Source organism: Melozone crissalis, unplaced genomic scaffold (genome assembly GCF_028551555.1).
Source record: "Melozone crissalis strain CALT ecotype California unplaced genomic scaffold, PUWL_Pcris_2 ptg000029l_1, whole genome shotgun sequence".
NCBI lineage: Eukaryota > Metazoa > Chordata > Aves > Passeriformes > Passerellidae > Melozone > Melozone crissalis.
In genome coordinates, this window is record NW_026535807.1 from 3,610,819 (window position 1) to 3,633,857 (window position 23,039).

Consider the following 23,039-nt stretch of genomic DNA (forward strand, 5'->3'; position numbering starts at 1 on the left):
TGTGTGATAGGCATGGACAAGGAACAGAGCCCATGGGATTTGGGAGCACAGACCCAGGTTTGTGGTCACTCAGGTGCAGCCCTTTTTAACCAGAAAACCCACTCTGTGATTTATCAATTTCCCAGTGGGAAAAAAACCCCAAAACAAATGAAAAGAGAGGCCGAGTGCTTGCAAAAATGCAAACAGTGATGCTTCTCTGCTGAAAATTTTCGAACAAAATCCCAAATAGCCCCATTTTCTGGCTCAGGGCTCCTTTCTTGCTGGCTTCCCACCAGGTCCTGAGTCCAGCTGTGCAAGGAGCACCATATAAGTTGTTTCTTAATTTGATAGGAGGTGAACTGTCCAGATTTACTTTCATGTTTGCATTTCATTTGCGGTTTCTAGTTCTGTACTGTATTAGAACGGGTGTTTTGAGGAGTTCTGTGACTGCTTTGTTTTGGGGTGGCAAAACTCTGGTCAAACTGTTTGCAAAAACATCTTACAGCCCTAACTTCAAATTTTGTAATGGGATTATACGGAACAATGTATATTAAAAAAGAACTAGAAAAGTACTGAAAAACCTATTGCACTGTGCTGTTGAGCAGTCATAGTGGAATAGTTTATGGAGCAGTGCTGGGACTCTCTTAGAACTGTTTTTGCACGTTTTCACTTAAAAAAAAATCAGAATCATGAGCTGCAGTATATGTGCAGTGACAACTCTGAGAATAAACCTCTTTTGTTTATATACTTTGATTTGTAAACATGCCCAAATATTTTTTAAAAAGTAGTGCTGAGGCTCCTGCAACAAGCAAGAATAGAGTATTTTTTTACAGGCATCATTCAGAGTCTCAGCTCTCCTCTGGTGGCACTGAGCAGACACTTCCCAGCAGCCAGGAATGCCTGTCCTGTTCTGTGTATGCCAGTGACAGCCCTCATTTTATTTAATAATGTTCTCATTCTTATTTGATTCAAAAGAAAATTTGGAAAACCAGAACTTTTAAAGTTTGCAAACATAAATATGGGATGGTGTGGGGGTGGAGAAAGATTGTTCAATCTGTGAGAAGTGACCTGAAATCTAAAAACTTCTGGTGGAGAAACAAAAAGTTTAAAACATTCTTCTGAAATGTGAACAGCTCAAGGTTTGTAGTCATGGCCAGACAGAGTTATCAGCAAAGCTGAGGCTTCTTTATCTCTGTTGCCTGTTCTTGACTCTTGCAAGGAGGTGGAACACAGGGGCTGGATGGTCAAGGAGGACTAACAGTTGTACAGTTTTTGGAGGTGGCTGTACACTTTTAAATGTGCTTAGTTTATTTTGTGACAAATAGTTCTTTCTCTGTGTGAACCTGTTCTTTCATGTTTTTTCTAGAATATTCAGACTTAACACTCAGAGTCTTTCTGTTGCTGTGCCCAGCACCTGGGGCCCACAAGTGGGTGTTCCTTAGATGGACTTCTGTATTTTTAAATGTCTGTCTTCTAAATAAAAACACAGTGCTAGAACATCAGTGTTAAAGGAAAAATCTGTTCTTCCACCAAAATATTGTTCAGTCACATATTTCTCACAGTTTGTCCTTCTAGTCTACTGTTGTTATTGTTGCTTTGTTTCCTGGATCACGTGGGGAACTGTTGATAAATGTATACAGCTTCCATACTGCTTGCAGTTCTGCTCTAAGGACAATGTGTCCCTTCATCCTTGTTCTTGTTGCTGAAAAGGACCCTGTGGTCATCACAAATGAGCTGGAAAATATTCATGTAGGAATGGGGGCTCACCCCATCGTGTTTACAGCTTAATTTCTCCAAAGCTTTGCTTCTTGTGGATGTAAAATTCTTTTGAGGAGACGATAATTTAGTTTGTGCTCATGGGTTAGTTTCTAATCCTGCTTCATGCTCAGAAGGATGCTTGTTTTATAAGTGTTTTGGCACTAACTGTTTTATAAACACTGTAAATACTTTTAGTTTTGTTTTCTTGTTTTTCTTTGAGCAAAGATACATTCATGTGTGACTGGGGTTATTAAAATAGTGGTGTACTTCACACTGCACAGTGCATGAAACACATTTTCTGCGAGCACCGCGGAGCCGCGCAGAGGTCGGTCGGTATCACCGCGTGCATCAAAGGCAGAACAGCATGAAATTATCCAAATCCTCCCTACTTCACGTTACATGAGGCTTTTGACTCTGAAATCCCACTCGATGCCACTTTCATTCCTCTGATAACACAGTTGTAGGGAAGTCAGAGCAGCTGTAATTGGATCCGTGTTCCTGGGGATTGCCGGGGTCCCTGCGGGGCTCTGGTGCTGCAGGGGTAAAGCCCAGGCACTTCCCTGTTCCTGGTGTCTGCAGGAGATTGGTGCCTTCCCTTTTCTCAAGGCAGCAGGGCCAGAGGAATCCCAGACAGAGACAGAACTGAGCCACATGAAAAATGAGGTGCAGCTTATCCTCCTGTATCCCTGCTGAAATGCAGGTCAGAGTGACTCCTGGGTGGGTGTGTGGTGATTTGTGCTGCTGCATCCTCAGCCTGCTTGCAGGGGGTGTGAGGGGAGCAGCAGAATTCCTTGGTGTCCCTGCTCTTGGATTTGGTTCTGAGGCATGATTTAAAGGGAAGCTTTGAGGTACAGAAGGAAATGCAGTAGTGAAACACTACTTGCCAGAGCCTTTAAAGTTACACTTCGCTTTTTAATTTTTACTTTATTAAAAGAGCACAGCAGTGTAGGTAGTGAGCCCTTCAGAAAAGTTGTGCATTTATTCCACTTCCCATGAGTGAAACATCCCAGTGTCACTTCACATGACAATCTGAAGGTACAATATTTGCATATAGTGTGTATTTATATATATGTGTGTGTATATTTGCATATAGTTTATATTTGCAGGCACAGTGTTTCTGTGAAATCTGTTACTAAAAGGTAGTAAAGATTATTTGTGTGCATCATTTACGGGAGTTGATGGTGAAGAGACCCAGGTGCCACAGCCATTCTTAGAGCAGACAGATATATTTCAGTTTTTTCATGCAGCAGGGTGTCCTTGCTGCAGAGGTCATGAGTTGTTGTGCAGATGTCTGCTCCTGGGATGTAAACTACCTTTCAGTTAATGTGGAACAATTTATTTGTCTGTACATAACTTTGAAAGCACAGTTTAATTTCATTTAATTGCTCTTCGTTTTAGAGAGGGAGAAGACAATCCTCTTCATGTTGTAAAAAGAAAAATGATGTGCATTTGTTTGTCACATCAGTGCTGGATCTTTACTCAGGTTGTCACCTAAATTAGGGGAAAATTACCTAAGCATAACTTCACTATCATAAAGAAGTTCAGATAGGAGAGAGCACACCAATTTCAGATACTTGCATTGAAAATTCAAGAACTAAGTCAAACACTAAGTATTGCATCTCTTCAGATAATTTTTGGGAAGTTGAGGCTTTTTAGCTGTGAGTTGTGAGTGCTGTTGATACTTCAGACCCAGTAGGTTTCAACACAGTTGTTCCTTAAGCATGAGTGCTGGTTAGAAAGCCTGAAGAGGCTGAGCCAGGGTTTGATTTTTGTCTCTTAGAAGTATTCTCTATGTACCTGAACTCTTGAATGTTGCAGGAAGTAAACCAATGAGAAGATTTTGGGATAAAAAATGGTTAATACTTGTTTCTGTAGCTGTTTATTCTTAAAAATAAAGTTTAGAAGTAGTTGCAACTTCCTGTTCAGATTGTTCTGCCTAAGTGATAACTACTTTAATATAACAGTGGTGTATCTGGGTTGGAGCATTCACTTTGGAGGTGGCCAAATAAATCATTTTTGGTAGGCAGAGAAACTTGGAGTAAGTTTTGGATGTTGCAGCTGCTTCACTCAATTGTGGTTCCTATGGTTATAGTTTGCTGTGGCTAAAAATGTGCTGCTTGACTTGCTTTGCTTGGCTTTTCAGTAAAGGGCTTTTAACCAGTGTGTCCTGGCTGTAGTGGCAGTGTGGGCCTTACTTGAAGGATTTTATTACTCCTATTATTATTACTATTACTCTGCCAGTTACTTAAATTACCTGGTTTTTACCCTCTTCCTAAGCTTGCTGCTGGCATGGGTGAAACAGTCACATTAGGAACTGGAAGGTTGCTGGGTTATTTGCATTATTTTTAAAAAAATCTGTTCTAGTAGTGCAGCAGACCTTGAAAGGTGCTCAGTGGTGACCAAAGTCTCAGCAGCTCTGTGCTCCCTCCCTCATGGCAGGGCTGGTTCTCCTTCCCACAGGTCCCTGCCTGCTTCCTGCTCTCTTCCCTTCCAGCTTTGCCTTTGCCCTCACCAGCAAACCATCCTGGTGGGTAAGAGGGAATATGTAAATTGGGATTCTGGAGAAGATGTGCTGGTTAGGTCAGTGACTGGCCAGAAAATGATCAAACTCAATAAATGCAGTGTGCTGTCACAGGTACAGATAAGGAGCAGAAGAGCACGGGGCAGTGTCTCCACAGGAGTGCTTTAAGGCTGGTCCTTTTGCCATTCCAGCCTTCTCTGGGGAAATACAGCAGGACATATTTATGCAGGTTTGGGTTTTATTTTAGTTTACATTTTAATATTTATGTCTCTGTTCAAGCAGTGCAGCACTCCTGCAACAGGAAGGGCAGCTGCACAGGCTGGGCACAAGGCTTGGAAATCACATCACAAGGAGCACATCAGAATTGTGTAAAGTGGGAAAACCTCTCAGAGTCATGAATTGGGATTTCCCATGAATGGCTCAGGTTTCTGACTTATTTGTTGTGTAAACAGCAACTAACTGTAAGTCTGGGCAGAAGTGACAGTGTCAAGCAGTGAGTTAATCACGTACAATCATGCAGGGAGATGGTATCTGTCCTCTCTTTGAAGATTTCTTGACATTTTATCTTTTTTTTAGTAGGTGGTGAGCAGGTTGCTTGACACAAGTTACTGTTGTCAGCTTTTAGTGTGGTTGCATCAATCTGAAAATCTTTTCCATGTAACCAAACCTCTTCTTTTTACATGTTTCTTCTCAGTCATACAGACAGAAATTGCTGTATACTGGATTTCAGGGATGCTAAATGTCTTCACTGTTCTGTGGAACAGGTAACTGCTTCATCTGATCTGAAAAATATTTCAGTATTAAAGTTATTTAAGGTTGAAGACCAGATCTTTGTTCACTCAGATGTGCATGCAGATTGTAGCATCAGCTGAGTTACAGTTTCTATGTTGGGTGAAAAGTCTGATTGCCAGAGGTGTTGAGATGAGTCAGGGGTCTGATTTCAACGTATTGCACTGACTTTATCATAATCTGTGGTAGAAAAATAAATACTTGGGTATATCTGACTTTAGTAAAAATATCTTGATACCATTCTACAGGAAACCAGTACCAAGAGAGGCTTAGCAGATACTCAGATACTTGGATTTTCCCATGACAGGAGTAGAAATTCTCTGGGTGTTCCCTTGTGTATATAATCTCTCAATGCAAATGTTATGTGTGAGCAATTAATGTTTTAGACTTTTTTTCAACACATCACACCACTAAGTAGTGCTTGAAACCTCTCTGGATGTTTGCAGTAAAAGCTGGGTGCAGGTACAGAGCTCTGCAGCACAAAGCCCTGGGGTTCACCAGCTGTACAGCTGATGGTACTTGGGTGCAGCTTTCACTGGCAATCTGTTGTAGTCTGATCTGTGTGCAAATTTGATTTGTATTTATGAACAATTTAACAGCTCTGGACAAGCCTGGGCAACTGTTGCAATTAGCATTTGGTTTGTTATGGACTGAGGGAGTTGGTTACCTGGTTTTGTTCCTCTCCCATGAGCTGTGTGGTCACAGGGAGTACAGATCTTTCTGGAGTGTTGAAGGAATCAAATCAGTCATGAATAGCTGAAGTGTTCAGAGTATAAATTGCTTTGTGATATGCCGGGGGGGAAAGTTTTTGAGTTGTCAAAAGAGAACATGAGAGTTTGGATGAGGAACGCAGGAGAGACAAAGGAACCAATTCCTGTGGGATGTGAAAGGATCAATAACCAAGACATTGTTTTCATGCAAAGCTCCTCTCTGTGTGAGCCATAACTTGCAGTGGAAGCAGCCTTTGAAGGCACTTGCTGGTGTTTTGTGTCAGAGCACCCTGGGGACAATGGTGTGAGGCCGCTGTGTCAGAGGCTGGCACGGCTGTTCCCAGTGCCACTGTGAATGCCCGCTTGTCTCCTGTGCCCCTGCCAGCCCAGCCCTCGGGACAAAGTCATCTCAGTTACCTTCTCTTGTTCTTTGTTATTTGTGCAAGGTTTGCTGCTGCTGAACCAGAAGCTTATTTGAGAAATTAAACTGAAGGATATGAAGGAGGCTGATGTTTATCAGGAAACTTTTTTGTCACATTCTGTTCCTTAAAGTGTAGCCACAGTGTATGGCTGGCAGCTTCTTGAAAGCTGATTTTTCACTGCTGTTCCCCCCAAAATTGGCTGTGATTTCATGACATAGATGAAGAAAGGGAGCATTATACTTCATAATGTTAGATACTAAAACCTGATGAAACAGCAGTTCAGAGTATTTCTTTCTTTTAGCGTTTCTGTCTTGTTTGGTAACAGCAGTAGTACTTCACATCAAATAAGGACATCCATTTGGTTCTTTAAGTGGAGTGTTCTTCCCTGGTTGCTGAAATAAATCTTCATACTGCTCTCAGCATAGTTATTTTTACTGTGTGAGACTGACTATAGATCTCTCTTTTCATTGTCATTATAGAAAACCTAGAATAAACTCTCAGTTGGTGGCACAACAAGTTGCCCAGCAATATGCAACCCCACCACCACCTAAGAAGGAGAAGAAGGAGAAAGTGGAAAAACAAGACAAAGAAAAACCTGACAAAGAGAAGGAAATTAGTCCAAGTGTTACAAAGAAGAACACTAACAAGAAGACTAAGTAAGTTTGAAGGATGCAGCATTAAATGTGATGTGATTTCAGTAGCACTGTGCATTGGTTAATTGTGCAGTTAAACCAACATTGTAATCTCCCTCTTCCCTCCAATTCTCACAGACCAAAGTCGGATATTGTGAAAGATCCTCCTAGTGAAGCAAACAGCATACAGTCTGGGAATACTACAACAAAGACCAGCGACTCAAATCACACTTCAAGGTAACTCTAGACTAAAGTTGAGCCTGTGGTATCTGAGAACTGTGTTAAAAAGCAAACACTTCTATTTTTGATGTACGAGCACTTGAACACTATGCTAGTGAGGACAGATTCAGGCTTTGGAAGTATTAATTCTGTTTTCCATTCTGTTTTCATTTCTCTGCTAAAATAATTGTATTGTCAGTTGGGCAGTAATGCTTTTGACTGTAGACACAGTGGGGGAAAAACATTAACCAGCAATGGTATCAAATTCTTATCATCACTTGATAGCAGTAACAAAGGTTACTTTTTTACTTCCTTATCTGTAATTCAGTCACTGTAATTGTCGAGATAATTTTCCAAGTATACAGGAACTAAGTATACATGGACAGATTTGCTGGGATCTTGTTATCAACAAAAAGCACAAATGGCTGGTTTGATATTTGGCTAAGTTTGAAATGAGTGTATGGAGAGAGGTTTATTCCTAGTCTTGCCTATACTGTTCTTCCATTTTTTTGAATCAAAAATTCAGCATCACAGAACAGTTTTTGTATTATTGAACTTGAGAGCTACAGGAGGCAGAACTGAACTGGGTGCTTTGCCTGTGTGGGCTGTATAAGAACTGCATCTCTCTTTAAAATGTGCTGTAATAGGTGTTTTACAGTGAAGCCACATGAACTGAGGCAGTATCAGCTGCAAACACTGGTAAAGCACATTGGAAATATGGTTGGCACTGCTGTTGGCATTCAAGTTGGCAAGGTGTGACTACAGAAAACTCTTGTCTTGGAAGTTTTTGAATAATAGCATGAAAATCTTGAAAAAGAGGGAATATCCTTTCCTCAGTAACCCACTGGAATGCAGTGAGGGCAGTGTGAAATCTGCTGTGCTACAAGACTGAGCTGTTTGCAGGGACTGCTGTTAACTCTTCCTCAGCCTCCAAAGAGAGAAGTGTCCATTCCTGATTTGATTACAGAGAGGCAGCTTTATTGCAGTGACCCTTTTCTTGTCCTGTTCCTCTTTAAATGGTACTTATTTTGAGACTTAGGATGCAGGAGACCTGCTGTACTTGACTAATGACATAGTATTAAATTGAGAGATTACATCAAATAATTGTTTTTACTCATTAAAGGAGTCACTCTGTCTACTGCAAAGTCTTTTAGTCCGTGTTTTGTGGCAAGCTTTTGCCTGGCCTAATTAAGCCTTAATAGTACCAGATCTAGCTGGGTATTTTTAAAGGATACCTCATCTCCTTTACTTCTTAAAACTGTCTTTTTAAGTGTTTTATTTAGTAGAATTTTTCTTTCAATTCTCAAGAATGCTGTCAAGAGTATTTTTCTGATTTTTACAGATTGATAAGTTTTTTTCATGCCCAGATTGCTTAACAGTTTTTCTGGGTTTTTTTGTAAATTGTCTTTTAGGGCTCTCTGGATTTTTAAGAAATCCTGTTTAAATTTCTTGGATACCATGCCTGTTTCTGACAATATGTCTTGGTTTATACCATGCCTTCCTGTGTACTTTCAGATTGAATGTTTTGAAACACTTCACTTATTTGCCCATAAAACCCTTTTGCTATAAACCTGAAGCATCAGGGTGTTTAATTTTGCAAAATAACATGAGTGGGCCAATCCCTTTCTTCTGTAAGAGGCAAAAATTGTATGCATGTGCTGAAGAGATTGGTGGTTTCCATCTGTGCTTAATCAACTCTTTGTACAGGGGAAACCCTGAAAATCTCCCAGAGAAATGGTTGGGAGGCTCAGTTCTAAAAGTGATAATGTGAATGTTTGTGAGTGGGACTGTGGGGAAATCCTCTACCTCAGCCCTTCCATGTTACTTTCTCCTGGCATTTAAAGATGCATGGGCAGCTCCATTTTTTCTTTTTTTTTAAGCTAATTCCACCTCTCAGAGCTGCCTTTGAATGAACAGTAGCCAGAGTTCAGGTCCAACCCTGTAGGAAGGCGGAGGCAGCGGGCTCTGCTCCGGTATCTGGGCCAGCATTTTGGCTCTTTCTGAGTACAAGAGGAAACAAATGACCGAGGCAAATTCCAGGAAGGACTGGGTTTCCTAGAGGAACTCGGGACTTGGGGAGGAAAACACGTCCCCGTGCTTGGCTTCCGGGAGCAGCGGCGGCCGTGCGGGATCTGCCGGGACGGCACCGAGCGCCGCGGAAACCTCAAACCCTGCTCAGCCTTTCTTGGCAGCCACAAACGGGGTGGCATCATTTCCCCTCCCCTTGGTTATCTGTGCAGCTTGGCAGCTCCTGTGAGTGTGTGTGTGTGTGCAGCGTGGGAGCATCTCCCTGCCCCGGGAACCCAGAGCGCGGCCTTTCCAAGCCCGGTCCTGGAGCGAAGGGGCTGCTGCAGGGAGGAGTTTTACTGACCCCAATGCAGCAGTGTTTTGGGGTTTTGTTTGTATTTTCTGTCTGTTAAAAATGCTCTTCCTGTGGTACTTGTTAAAAATTGCAGCAGCCTCCTAGGTTAGATAAGAAAATACTATTTTTGGTGCGGTAACTTTATTTTTGGTGAGGAAGTTTGCAGAAATACAATTGTTCTATTTTGGAAGCTGTGCATCTGTCCTCAATGCATTTTTCTGTTCTGATTCTGGAATATCACTTGGATAACTGCTGCTTAAGGACTTTCTCCTTGTTAACTTACCACTGCAAGCCATTGAGTATTCATGGCGGGTAGAAAATGAGCTTAATTCCCTCTTTTTCTGTTTTACTGCACTAGCCTTGTGTGCTGCAAGTGAGGAAGAGAAAAGGCAGAGTGGTTTAAAAGCTGAAGCTTGATCCCAAAGTAAATTAACCTTCCCTCCATCCCTCTCAATAAGGCAGCTCTCAGCAAGCTACTTTTCACTGATGTATAAAGACTCTCCTTTTTAATTTCCCTATTGGGAATATTCTGCTGCTTAAGTCTGACCCTTAATTAGGAGCAAAAGCTGTAAATTACAGCAGTCTCTGCAGCTGACTTGGAATTTGCTGGTAACTGGAGGAATGTCCAAGGCTTGTTGAAGCAGAGCTTTGGACCAGCCCATGAAATGTGCTTGAATGTCAGCTTCCTAGAGCTTCGACCCTTATTAGCTACATTACTAATTGAATGATAGCACAGCATGCAAATTACTGAGATAATCCTGAGCAATAAATACCAGTGGGTTCTTTTCAGGTGATTTGTGGTTTTTTCTTTCCCCTTTTCTTTTTCCCCTAACCAAAAGCTCTGGTTGCAAAAAATACCGTTGTACATTTTGGATTTTATTTACAATAGCCTCGATTCCAGAGGGAACATTATGGGCTATTTTATCCATAGGCTGATTGGGCATCTGATTTGTATAAGTTCAAAGCAGCTGAAAGAGAAGCCAAGTTGTCCCAGTGCCTGTGTTGTTTGCAGCTGCAGAGTTCCAACATGGGGAATGAAAGAGCCGTGGCCGAATGCTTTCATGTGGTTTTGTATTGCAGAGTCACAGCCTTGTCTCATAACATCAGGGCACATGATGAGATGGTGAATTTAGATAAGAGAAGTCTTTCATCTGCCCCTTGGGGAGGAGATCCTTTGCTCTGTCTGGCTCCTGTCCGCTTGGCTCTGCTGAGGTGTCCTCCTTTCTGGCAGGGTTGGATAGGGAGAAGCCTGCAGGAGACTCCCTGTGCAGAGCTGTGAGCCGGGTTGTTCTCTGGGCTGAGTGTGCCCTGCAGCCCTCAGAGGCACAGGGAGCGGGGCACACCTCCATCCTGTGCTCTGCAGCACTCTGCCTGCCTGGCTTCTCCTCCCAGCCGCTGCCAACTGCACAGGCAAGGGAGCACAAATCACACTGAGTTTGTTTTCAAGTGCTTTTCCCAATAAACTTCCCCTTTCTCCTTTATTTTTTATCATTTTAATAAATATCTTCTCATTCGTTTTAGACCCAGGCTGAAAAATGTGGACAGAAGTACCGCACAGCAGCTGGCAGTCACAGTGGGAAATGTCACAGTAATTATCACAGACTTTAAAGAAAAGACTCGCTCTTCATCCACGTCGTCTTCTACAGTGACCTCCAGTGCAGGATCAGAACAACAGAATCAGAGCAGCTCGGGCTCTGAGAGCACAGACAAGGGCTCGTCCCGTTCCTCCACGCCCAAGGGGGACATGTCGGCAGTCAACGACGAATCTTTCTGAAAAATTGCACATGGAGTTGTGGAAACTATGAATCAGGGTATGAAATTCAAACACTCCACCTGCCCACGCTGTTCAAATCCTGGAGAGCCTCTTCTGTGCTTGAACACACTTTCTCGGACATCGACCTCTTGCTGATGCAACCAGGATAATTTCTGCTTGCCGTGGGCATCTGGCCACCAAGGAATTTCTCACCCTAGCGATTACTCTTGACACTTTTATGTATTCCATTGTTTTATATGATTTTCCTAACAATCATTTATAATTGGATGTGCTCCTGAATCTACTTTTTTATAATATCTGCTGTGCACAATTTTCCATGAACATGACAACTTTTTGTTTTGGGGTAGGGAGTGGGTGGGGTGGGAAGGGGGCTTTATTTATTGCATTCACAAACTCCATCCTCTTTCAACATATCCTTTTTAAGTTCAGTTCTTCTTCCAGTTATACTGTGTACTATCAGTTTTGATATAAATTATATATAAATATATATATAAATAAATATATATAAAGGGTTATTTGAAACCAATACATGGAAACGCTGGTGCTTGAAACACTGTGAAGTGATAAAACAAAATAATTGAACCGTTCAAGATCTGGCACAGTCCCCTTCTGTGAAAGTACTGAAACTGAAATAGAACTGGTCTTAGGTGAAAACCGTTCAAGATCTGGCACAGTCCCCTTCTGTGAAAGTACTGAAACTGAAATGGAACTGGTCTTAGGTGAAAAGTGTTCCTGAGGGTTTGAACCTGGATGGCACCTGTTCTCTCTATTGTTCCTTCCCCGTTTCTTCTCTAAGCGATGGCTAAAGCGTACTGGACACGGTTTTAATTGTTACAGCTTGGGATCTGAGATGAGAGAGGATTGCTCCAGGTAGCTGGTGTTTCCCCTAGGGTCACTCAGGTTGGTGATGTGCAGGTCCATGCCCAGCTGGAGCAGAAGCATTCCCAACCAGCCCGCTGGTGTAACACCCCAGATCCGTGTGTTTGGTTACAGGAGCGTGGCTGTGTCCTGCACAGCCGGTCCCACAGGTGTTGGTGTCGTTAATGAACTGCAGGCAGCAGCCTCAGTGCCCCAGGTGACCAGAACTGGAGTGGTTGCTGTGGGTTGAAGGGAGCCTGGGAGCAATCCTGAGCTCAGGAGTGGAGCTGGTGCTCGCTCCAGCCGCGTGTGGGTCGGTGCTTGTCAGCCCTGTCCCATCTGTCCCGTCCGTGCTGTTGGGGTGGCTCTTCTCCTTGGCATCCATCTGTGTCCCAAGAGTGGTTTCTGAGCAGCATCTTGTCCAGGGATGGGCCTGTCAGCATTCACAGGAGACACTTCCGAGTCTCCTGCTGTGGGAGCAAAAGTAGGGAAAGGTTTTGTGCTGGCAAGTGAGTGACGTGTGGCTCATGCTCATGACCAGCATCTCCTTCATTCTTACTCTAAAGCTATCCAGACTATGATTTCTTTTCCTGGCCTGTTAGTGTTGCTTTACAGTTTACCTTCCATGCATTATCCTGCTAAAACACTCGGCTGAAGAGGTGAAACAAACTTTTGTTAAAAAGCAAAACAAGCCCCAAACCTCTTTGGCTTTTCATCTTTATTTAGTGGCCCCAGGGTGCTTTGCAGTAATTTCAGGCACAGAGGCTGTGGCTTCATCTGACATCAAATGCATAACTTTTGGGCATGATGAAAGAGGGCCACATTTTGACAACTTTGTGCCTGCTTGTTATATTGTGAATTATTTGCTTGGCAAGAGAAATTTCTCTTTGCGAAGGCAACCAATTTAAAGTTTCTTTTAAAATCTGTGTGGTTTTGAGTAGCAGATGTAGGTTCCTTTCACACTGGTGACAGAAATGTGTGAGTAAGAGATCTGGTAGGGCCCCTGCTTGAAGGCACGTGCAGTGGCAGTGCCTTGGCAGCAGTGGTTTTATTCTGAAGTTAGCATGGGCACCCCGACTTAATTCTGCTTATATTCACAGTATAGGCTGTCTTTTGTAAGCATTTTTAAAAGTATTAAAGAACCAAAGGAAAACAGATGCTTCCTATGAGCATCAAGACAATTTATTATACATAGTTTTAAATACTATGAATATCTCAATCCACATTTTAACATTAGTGGGATATTGCAAAGACATTCCTTTTCCAGTTTTTACTATTCCTTTAAGGGTCTCAGGGAGGGTAAACTGGTCAGCCATATTTATTTATTTTACTGAAATGTATTGGAATAATTTTTTAAGAGAGATTTTTTGAAGTTGCCCCTGAACTTGTATATTTTGCACTGCTTTATAAATGATCCATTATCAATTAGGCTTGCGTGCATCTCGGCCGTGATCCAGCCAAGAGCGTGAGCGGGTGGCCGGTCCCGCTGGCCTCAGCAGGGCTCATTCTGGTGCTTCAAGTCAAACCACACGCTCACCTTCTTTGTTGGATCTGGGAATTTGTGCAAAAAAAAAAAAAAGAAAAAAAAATTGCATTGTGTGTACCAGGAAATTGCTTCTTTTTCAAGCGAAACTAGACCTGTAGATCAGTTGAAAAGCTTTAACGCCGTACCCAGCTACTCGTGGTAAAGTCGGTAACATCTGTCCCTTTGGCGCGCCTCCTCGATGAAGTAGCTTGCTACAAACAGATGGGAAAATTTCTTTGGAACGAGTGACCTGTAATTCTTCAATCAGTTAGGAAGTGCTAGCTAAGCATTGAAGCCCCAGCCTCGCCCGTAGCTGTTGTGGTTTGAAGGACAGCGTTTGCTTTCACCATTCCGGGAGTTGGCGTTCCCGCGGCACCGCGGGCGCGGTTCCCTCCGTGCCCTGGCCGTGGGCCGGCCCGCCCTGGGTGGGGAAGGTGTTCCAGAGCCACAGCAAGCAAACACTAGCGTAGGGAAGGACCAGATTCACGGTGTTCAGTGGCACAGAACGCAGGTAAGTGAAGCACAGTGTTACGATGGCAAAGTTTGGACTCTTACACAGACACACACACACAGACACCGACACAGCTTGCCTGACTCGCTCAGTTGACGTAGTTCTGCAAAGGAAAGGTGACAGCGTTTTACACCACCAGGCTATTTATTTCAATTGGAACTTCGCTTCAAATTGGACAGACCCAAAATTTGGCAGCAGCTTCTGTGAGTTTATTTCCACTGAGATGTTTTCACCTGCCTTACCAAGATCATTCTCAGTCTACTTTTTTAAGCTCTACCATAAACTTAAATTATTGAAAATTTATTAATTGCTGACTATATAATAACCTTTGCTTGTATGTAACCGAATGGTTTTAAGAGCCAACATTTAGAGTATGACAATGGAGCTGAACAGTTTTTAATGCGCAAGCAGTTCTGTTCTTGTGTATGACTTGTAACCTTAATTTACTGTGTAAAGATGGTTACATTATTTCCTTAGCTTTGTTTGTTGGAGACAAATATAGATTGCTTGTTTAAGTATGTCAAAACATAATCTTATCTTGTGGATTTTTATGTTAATGTATTATACGAGCTCTATTTTTCATTTGCCCAGAAAGACAGCTTGTATAACGCTTCTGAAAGTTTTTCCGCTCTGTAAAGTCTTTAGAGCTGACAGTCCTGTTAGGTTTGTTTTAATCTTCATGCTAAAGTGTCAATGGTGGTTTTGTGAACTGGTCAGAAATTCACAGGTCTTAAATGTTTTTGGGAAATTTATATTGGACACTGCTCTTTGTCTAGCAAATAAAAGATGTTAATATATTCCTGTTACTGGCATGTGCACGACTGTTATTAGAAGCCACTTTATCATTTTCCTGCTTTAAATAGAAATGTCTATTTATGAATTCTGCTTGTAGTTTTTTCACAAATAAAATAGTAAAATTTAATTAAATCTGCAAGCTCTCTTTTTTGGGAGATGCCAGTATTCAGAAAAGGTGAAGAGTCCTGTTGTTGGAGCAGCTCCTCAGTTTGTCTTGCTCGTTCCTGAGCCACCCCTCGAGCACCCAATTCTGCAAACACAGGTTGTGCCCATGGAAAACCTCAGTCAAGTGAGTAAATCCAGTTTGTTCCCTGGGACTCACGACTTGGGGGAGACTTTGTGGCAGATGTGTCTGCAGAATTGGGGTTTCTGGTCCCTGGAAATAATAATTTTTCCCCTTTCTGTAGCTGCAGGAGTGGCAAGGCTTAGTGCGGAGGATTTAGTGAGAGCCCTTGGGAGTTCCTTTGCGTGTCTTGCGCTAACAAAGTCCCAGGAGTAAATTTAATAAAATGTAATTGAGAGTCTAATTGTATTTTTGTTGCATAAAAATACTGGTATTTTGCAAGCAGTGTTTTGGTCTCTGCCTAGGAAACAAGGTGATGTGAATTACTGTGCTCTTTCTAGCTCGTGTTTCCCCTCCACCACGGAGATGGGAGATGTGTGATGTAACTGTTCAAATATGAAGTTGAAATTTGAAAACAAAGCCACGGATAAAATGCCAAGGGGACAGAATCTTTTTCCTGGGAAGAGGAAGGCAGTTCCTAAAGGAAAAGGCATTTGGATACTTTTAGGTATGCTGAGGGAAGTGTGTGTTCCAAAGAGAGGTCGCTTTAGAAAACCCCATGAGCAAACAGACGTTTGAATGCTTTTAACCTCACTTGGAAGTGATTCAGGTGCCTTTGTGCCAAGAATGAGAAGAAACAGGAAAGGTAGTGGTTGTTCTACAGCCCTGAAAAGCACTTGTTTGGCATGCTGAGGACTGAGGAGAGGAACAGTCCTTGCCTTGAAGAATGCACACTCCCTGTCCTCAACCTGTGACCAGCCAAAGCTGCCAGAGGGGCAAAGCATAAGAGCTGCAGGGAGAGGAGGAGGCAGCTGCATCTTCATCCCCTTGATGCTTGAATATGAAGGTAAAAGCTTAAATGGAGCCAGCAAAAGACTTCCATGGCAGTGTTGTCTCCCTCAGAGCCTGCCCAGTTTCACCTTTGCTGGGATTTCAGGTGACTGGAATGGAAATTCCTTGCCTTGGAGCCACATGGGCCGAGGGCCACCTTGGAGCTGCAGCTGTCCCTGCCACTGGCTGTCACTGCATGAGGAAGATGCAGTGCCACACTCACGGATTTGTGGATCCCTCCAGGATGCACGTGTTCAGACTCAGGCTGGTGGCTTGCCTGGCAGCAGGCTGGATGGATTCCTACAGCCCCACTTGATTATTTAAAGGCGAACCTGAGTCTATAATGCCTTAAGCAGAGCAGAGCTGTGAAACTTCGCTTATGATCTGATCAGATTAAAAGGAAACCAGAATAAACTGATCTGGAGAGCCAGCAGGATGTGGAAGGAAGAGGGAGACTGGCTGCATTTTGTAACACCTGGATGCCCTCGTGCCTTTTGTAGTTGTAACAAGGAGAGGGAAATGTCAGGTCTTTCTGCCTGCCTTTCTCTTGGCTGTTCCTTGAATATTTACATGCCCAAGTCTTGCTTGCCTTTGCTCCTGCTGTCAGCAGACACAGCAAGGCTTGTTCACTGTTTTCCCTTACCATGATGGATTGCTTGATATTTGTGTGGAGCCTTTTTCCAGACAGGATTTGGGCTGATGCTGATTCCAGCTGAACACATCTAATAGGAAGACACTGGAAACTTCAGCTGTGTTTTCTCATTGTTTATTCTCAGCAGAGAAAAACCTGCATGCAGAGATCACCAATAACATCAAAAGCTGTTTCAGAATTTCCTCATCAAAGCACTTCACACCGCTGCAATTATCCCTCTTCCAAAACTTCCCCGTGGCAGAGCAGGGAAGCCTGTGACAGTGCAGAGCACTGTGTGCCTAGCTCTGGTCTGCAGTTAGTATTGATAGTAAAGGTAAAAATGCTGCTTTCCTGCAGCCAGTGCTGCACAGCTCAGCATCCCCTGGTGCTCCTCAGACAGGGATCACTCCTCACTCAGCAGGAGCTGATCTGGCAGCCCTGGCTGTGCAGGAAGGCACGAGCCAGTTGTGCTTCCTAGATGAGGAATCAAGAAACAAATACTCCCTTGTTCTGCTCTGTCTCCATACAAAAAAAAGGAAAAAGGAAAGAGAGCGGCATTGCTCTCCACCATGACTATTTATTATTCCCTGGATACTGGAATTTCATTACTTTCTAACATCCTTAATTTTTTCCAACCTCTTTTCCTTCATTGTTAGGAGCTGTCAAAAGTGCTCTGACATCCTTTAGAGACTGTTCCGCTTCCCCCCTTCTCCAAAGCCGTTCTGAGAAGGGCTGAAAATGGCACAGTGGCAAGTGGAGAGTCCCAGTGTGAGAATCCCTGCTGCTCCACAGCCCTGCCTTGGCAATCCTCCCTTCCTCCTGCCAGCAGGTGAGGCAGAGCCATCCAAAGCTGATATTCCCTTAAACACTGTGAAATTCCCAGTGTATACACCCTTGATAGCAGCACATCAAAAGCTTTTTTAGGAAGCTTTTAAATTGGCCACAGCTACTGGAGCTGGACAGAGTTTAAGGGGGGAGATCTGAAGTGTTGGAAAAAACCAAGTTTGGGAGCTGAATTTGGGTACAGAATATCCCTGTGAGCAGGGGAGGCTGGAGTGCTGTAGGAACAGCACACAGTGGCCCAGGTAAGTGGAATGGGAATGGATAAAGCTGATTTTTGTTCCTCCCCATGCTGTGCTCTCTGATTCATGTTGCCCAGGAGGTTTGGTGTGGAGTTGGCAGGAGTTTTCCATGTTTGTGTGTGTGTTTTAGGAGGGATTAAAGCTCACAGTAGAGAAGCAGAACCACTGAAATTTTAATTCAGCCTTCACCCAGGAATTGATACCTGTCTAATACATACAGGCTATATTCTTAAATACAGATGGTATATTTTTACATAGGTTGCAGAGATATTCTATAGGACAGACTAAAGGTGCAGTAAAGTTTAAAAGCACAACTTGTCAAAAGTTGTGTCTGATAGGGATTTACTCTTTTTCTGAGTCTCTTGAGGAATCACCAGCATGAGCCAAGAGTAAATAGGGCCAACAATCCCTCCCACCCCTTTTGGGTGGTTATTGCTGTCTTGCTCTGCAAATTGGCTTCCACACCAAGTAGGCTGTCTCTGTTCATATGCTTTACTTCCCTATGGGGTTTATAAAAATAAGATGAAGAAAGGGCAGGAAAAAAAGTAGCTTTCCATTAAAATTATTTCTTTCTGATCCAAGAAAGACAAAATCATGGAGCAGCAGAAAGAGCTGGTTAGGGCTCAAGGCTGATGCTTCTCTCTGGGTGAGTTAACTTATTTATACGTTCTTTTTTTTTTTTTTAAGGTTTGAGGAGATGTCCATGAGCCTTGAGCTTCCCAATGGCTTTGGAAGAGGCTTCACAGAGCCTGGATGGAGGAGCTGCCCCTCAGCCAGGGGAAGCCCTGTGGGTGCCTCTGCCCAGGAGCAAACACCTCGTGCCTTTCAACCTTTCTCACACGCACACAAGAGAGTCCCTTTTCTTCACTCCCAGCAAGGAGAAGCCTCTGAAATCTCAAAATCTCTCTGCTCAGCCTTTGTGAGAGGTTCAGGCTCTGACAGAACTGACAGCAGATCCTGCAGCATCCCTGGCAGCATCCCTGCGTGCCCAGGAGCCGTGCTCGCTACCGGGGCACGGGGATGGAAATGGATTTAGCCGCTCCCATTGTTCTCCTGATTGAAGGCAAGTTTTGTCGGTGTGAAGTTGAGGAAGGGAAATGCGGACTGGAGCTGGGGGAGCTCCCGGCAAAGGAATGCGGTGGTTCCGGGGGCGGGATGGCTGCGGGATGTGACAGCCCGACAGGGACCGACCTGTGCGACAATGGCACGGGAGAGTGAGCGGTGGGAACCTGGCCTGCCTGCAGAGCGAGCCCGAGCTGCGATGGCACCCACAGCGGGAGAGTGGCGGGAGTGCCAGGTTCGGGGAATTGCTGCAGGCTGCTGGCCCTGACTCAGCCCTGGCTGCTCTCTGTGCTGGCTGCTTCCACCTTCCCACCCATCCCGGGAGGGTCTGCCATCCCCCTGCCATCCCCCTGCCATCCCCCTGGCCTTGGCAGGGTCTGCCATCCCCCTGCCATCCCCCTGGCCTTGGCAGGGTCTGCCATCCCCCTGCCATCCCCCTGCCATCCCTCCTGCCATCTATCTGGCTTTTGCAGGATCTGATATCCCCCTTCCATCCCCCTGCCATCCCCCTGGACTTTGCAGGGTCTGCCATCCCCCTGCCATCCCCCTGCCATCCCTCCTGCCATCTACCTGGCTTTTGCAGGGTCTTCCATCCCTCCTGCCATCCCCCTGCTATTCCCTTCCACCATCCCCTTGGCCTTTGCAGGGTCTGCTGTCCCCCTGGCATCCCCCTGGCCTTGGCAGGAGCAGCCAGGCAGCAGCAGCAGCAGCAGCAGCAGCAGAGCAGCCTGTGCTCTGTTTCTCAGTGCTGCCCCAGAAATCCTGGAGCAGCTCAGGGTGATGGTCACTGGACATCCCTCACCCACAGCTTTGTCAGCCTTCCACTCATTTCCTGTCTCAGTTTATTTTACCATGCTCTGCTTTTGGGTCCTCATGAATCCATGTATCCTCTGCAAGTCCCATTAGAGATGGCAATTGTCATTTTCCTTCTGTGCCAAGTTATAAATCCCACAGATTTATACATCCAAAGTCCTCGTCAATCAAGAGATTGGGTCAAAGGGAAGGAGTTAAAACAAGGGGGAGGTGACTCCACTGAGAGCAGTGAGGAGCCACTGTGGAGCTCCCTCCTGGTGATTCCCCTGAGCTGGGTGTTGTGGGCTCACTCTGCCCTCTCTGCCAGCCAGAGAAATGGGTTTTATCTAAAGGATTTCATCAGTGTCCCTTTCACCCCCACATCTATACACTGTCTGAGGAGCAGGAGCTGGATGGGGCAGGATGTGAAGCTCTCAGACCCCTGGCTGAAACCAGAAGGGAGACCACCATCCATCCTTGTCCTGGGGAGGAGCCTGCCCTGAGGCACTGCATTTATTCTTGCTGATGTGCTGAGTGCTGTGTTTTACACATGTCTGGGGGTGACTCTCCGTGCAGGAAGGGAGTTTGTGCCTTTTCCTGCTGGACACTGGGAGATGTTTTTCCCAACAGCAGATCAGATGTTTATTTGTAGTGGGTTAATGACTCTCCTGGTGCTCAACAGGTTCTCCTTCATGTTGGCTTTGCCAGAAGGGGGTGGGCATTCCCAAAAGCTGGGATGGTGGAGTGGATCTCAAACAGCACTAAAATCCAGTGATGTTTTCCTCCTTTCTCACTTCTGTCTAGCATTAACAATACTCTTGACATCTGCACTAGGGTAAATAGAGATTTTTTAACTGTATCTCTGCATCTGGATTTTTTCCATGCTGCTGGCAAAGCTGGAGGTAATTTGTTCCTGCAGGGACCTGGGATCTGGTCACAGACCTGGTGACACAGAGAAGCAGGGGGTGAGCAGGGAAAGCTTCCTCTCTGCTCCAGTCATCCCTGGCTTGTCCTGTGTGTTTGGACCCTGAGATGCTCCTGATGAGGCTTTCACAAGCTCTCTCTTGGGATTTTGGCCAGTGCAAGTAATTCCACTCGGGAGTCTTAAAACTGCTGCCCGGGGAGGCAGAGCTCAGCCTGCAGCTGTGAGTGCATCTATCCCTGCTATTCCATGGATTAAAAAAAAATAATAAAATAAACAGTGGTGCTCTTACCTCAGGCTATCCATTAGGAGTGTGATTTAGTGCAGGGAGGGATATAAAGGCAGTTGATAAATCTTCTGTGCAGCACAAATAAAATCTCTGGCGGGAGGAGGAAGCGCCCTGGATAACGGCGCGAGGAGGGAACAGCCCCTTTCTCCCTTGTCTAATTAGGCTGTCCAGGAGGAGTTAATATAAAATAATAGATCTGGAAAGCCCGAATCTTCACAGCCTCAGGAAGGACTTCATCCCCTTAAATTACGAGGCTAAGACCTCATTCAGCAGTGCTTTGAAGGAGATCAGCTATTCACGGCGGCTGCGGGCGCGGGCGCGGGCGCTGCGTGATTGCAGCATCTTCTGAAGAGAGGAGCTCGCTCCTGTTCCCATTCAATGCTACTATTTTTATCCTCCTTAATTTCTAGAAGGTATTTCCAAGTGGGAAGCAGAGCAGAGAATAGCAGATCTTAACTCTGCCCCGTGTAACAATTGCTGTAAGAAGGAGGGAGAGATGTTTGAAATAGCTTGCGCCTATTTTTGGTGCCACCGATGTGGCAGCAAAGCTCCTGGGGGTGTTTGCAACCCTTGGCACCCCGAGGGTGAGGGGGAATGGGGTGAGGGGGTCAGTGTCTCCCAGAGGTCACAGGCTCCTGACTCTGGGGCCAGGAGGAGTCCTGGCCCTTCCTGGGGATGTTTTGGATGGGCCACAGGGAAGGTGATGCTGGCAGGGGAAAGGGGGTGTCTCTGCTTGGCTGTATCCCCTCCCAGCCCTCCTGTCCCACCCCTCCTGGGCCCCCCTTGCCTTTGGAGAGCTTTGATCCTTTTCCATCTGGGAGGCAGAGGAGCAGAGGGACTTAATTAGGTGCAGTTACCTCACCCATCGCAGAGCAGCCAGAGCTGCTGGCAGGAGGGCAAAGAGGAAATCCCGGGCCCACCAGGGCCAAAGTGGAGCAGTTTTGAGGGATGCCTTGGACCCTGTGCTCTCTCCTGCTGAGCTGTAAAAGGCTCAAAGTCTTCCAGCATCCTGGAAAGGCTGGAGAGCTCAGGAATGACCATCACTGACCCCTGGATTGCTTTGGGATGAGGGGAGTGCTTTGGGAAGAGGATAAAATAGGATGGATCCTGGCTGGAAAACTGAGCATTGTGCAAGGGGGCAAATAGGGACAGTGATTTGTGAGTTCCCATTTCAGTTTGTGACCCTGGCCACGTAGTTTTGGATGTGTAACAGGGCTTTTATCTGGTGATTATCCCTTCTGCAGCCACAGCTTTTGCTTCTCTCCATGCCCAGGTTCTCTGAAGCTGCTGAGCACAATGCTGGCACACACAGCCCTTGTGCTGGACAGAGGCGTCCTGCTCCACTTGAACATGAAATATAAATCAGAGATCAAGTGAATTACTGTGCCATGCTGCTGCTCAGGCAATAGGGAGTCTTTAAATCAATCAGGGCCCAAATAAATAAATAAACGTGCAGCAGACATGCTGGAGTGCATGTCTGATTCCTATCAGAGCAGTAATTCAAGGCAGATGCTTGCAGTTCTCTGCTTCCCGCTCTGTTACCTGGGCTGCTGGACTCACAGGAGACAGAAAGCAGATTTTTTTTTCTTTCTTTCTCTAAGCTTTCATTATTGTTGCCAAAGAAACCATTTCATTTGCTTGCCACGTGTGCAGCAAATCTGGTTCAATCCATCTGGATGCCGAGGGATGGAGGAGAAGGGCTCTGGGGAGGGAATTCTGCAGAGTGCAGCCACCACAATGCCCGCGATGGGCTGTGAGCCTGGGGATGGGGCTGGGGGTGCAGCAGGGACGGTGCTGCTGCTGCTGCTGCTGCCTGGGGAGGCTGCCAGGGCCCCACCCCAAGGGTCTGACCTGCACGAGCATCTCCACAGCAGCTTGGAGAGCTGGGGCTGCAGGGCTCCCCCCTCAGAGAGCCTCCGGACACTGCCCCAGGGAGCAGCACCAGCCCTGGCAGTGCCTGCCTGGGAGATCCTCCCACCCACCCTCAGGCTCTGAGAGCTCCCTGGTTTTCCTTTCAGCTCACACTGGCACTCGCAGAGAAACATTTGAAGTGTTTGATCTTTCTGGGCTGCTCTCTCCCTCCCGCAGGTGCTGGGCTCGGGAGCAGAGATCCCTGGGGTTCTGAGTGTGCCTGGCACCATCCTGCTCCCCCCATGGCTGGCACCATCCTGCTCCCCCCATAACAAGCATCATCCTGATCCCTCCTGGTTGACACAATCCTGCTCTCCCCATAACCAGCGTCATCCTGTTCCCTCCTGCCTGGCATCATCCTGCTGTCCCCATAATCAGCAC

At 45.4% G+C, this 23,039-nt stretch overlaps 1 protein-coding gene across 1 annotated transcript in view; it reads left to right on the top strand.

Annotated features, from left to right (window-relative positions):
• The window catches only part of RYBP (RING1 and YY1 binding protein), a 40,671-nt gene extending 25,805 nt beyond the window's left edge, over positions 1-14,866 (top strand). Inside the window, exons 3-6 of the mRNA XM_054281010.1 lie at positions 6,659-6,835; positions 6,950-7,048; positions 10,914-11,813; positions 11,886-14,866. Coding sequence (XP_054136985.1) covers positions 6,659-6,835; positions 6,950-7,048; positions 10,914-11,166 — 529 coding nt within the window. The 3' untranslated portion in view covers positions 11,167-11,813; positions 11,886-14,866. The remainder of the gene's footprint in view (positions 1-6,658; positions 6,836-6,949; positions 7,049-10,913; positions 11,814-11,885) is intronic.
• The last annotated feature ends 8,173 nt before the right edge of the window (positions 14,867-23,039 follow it).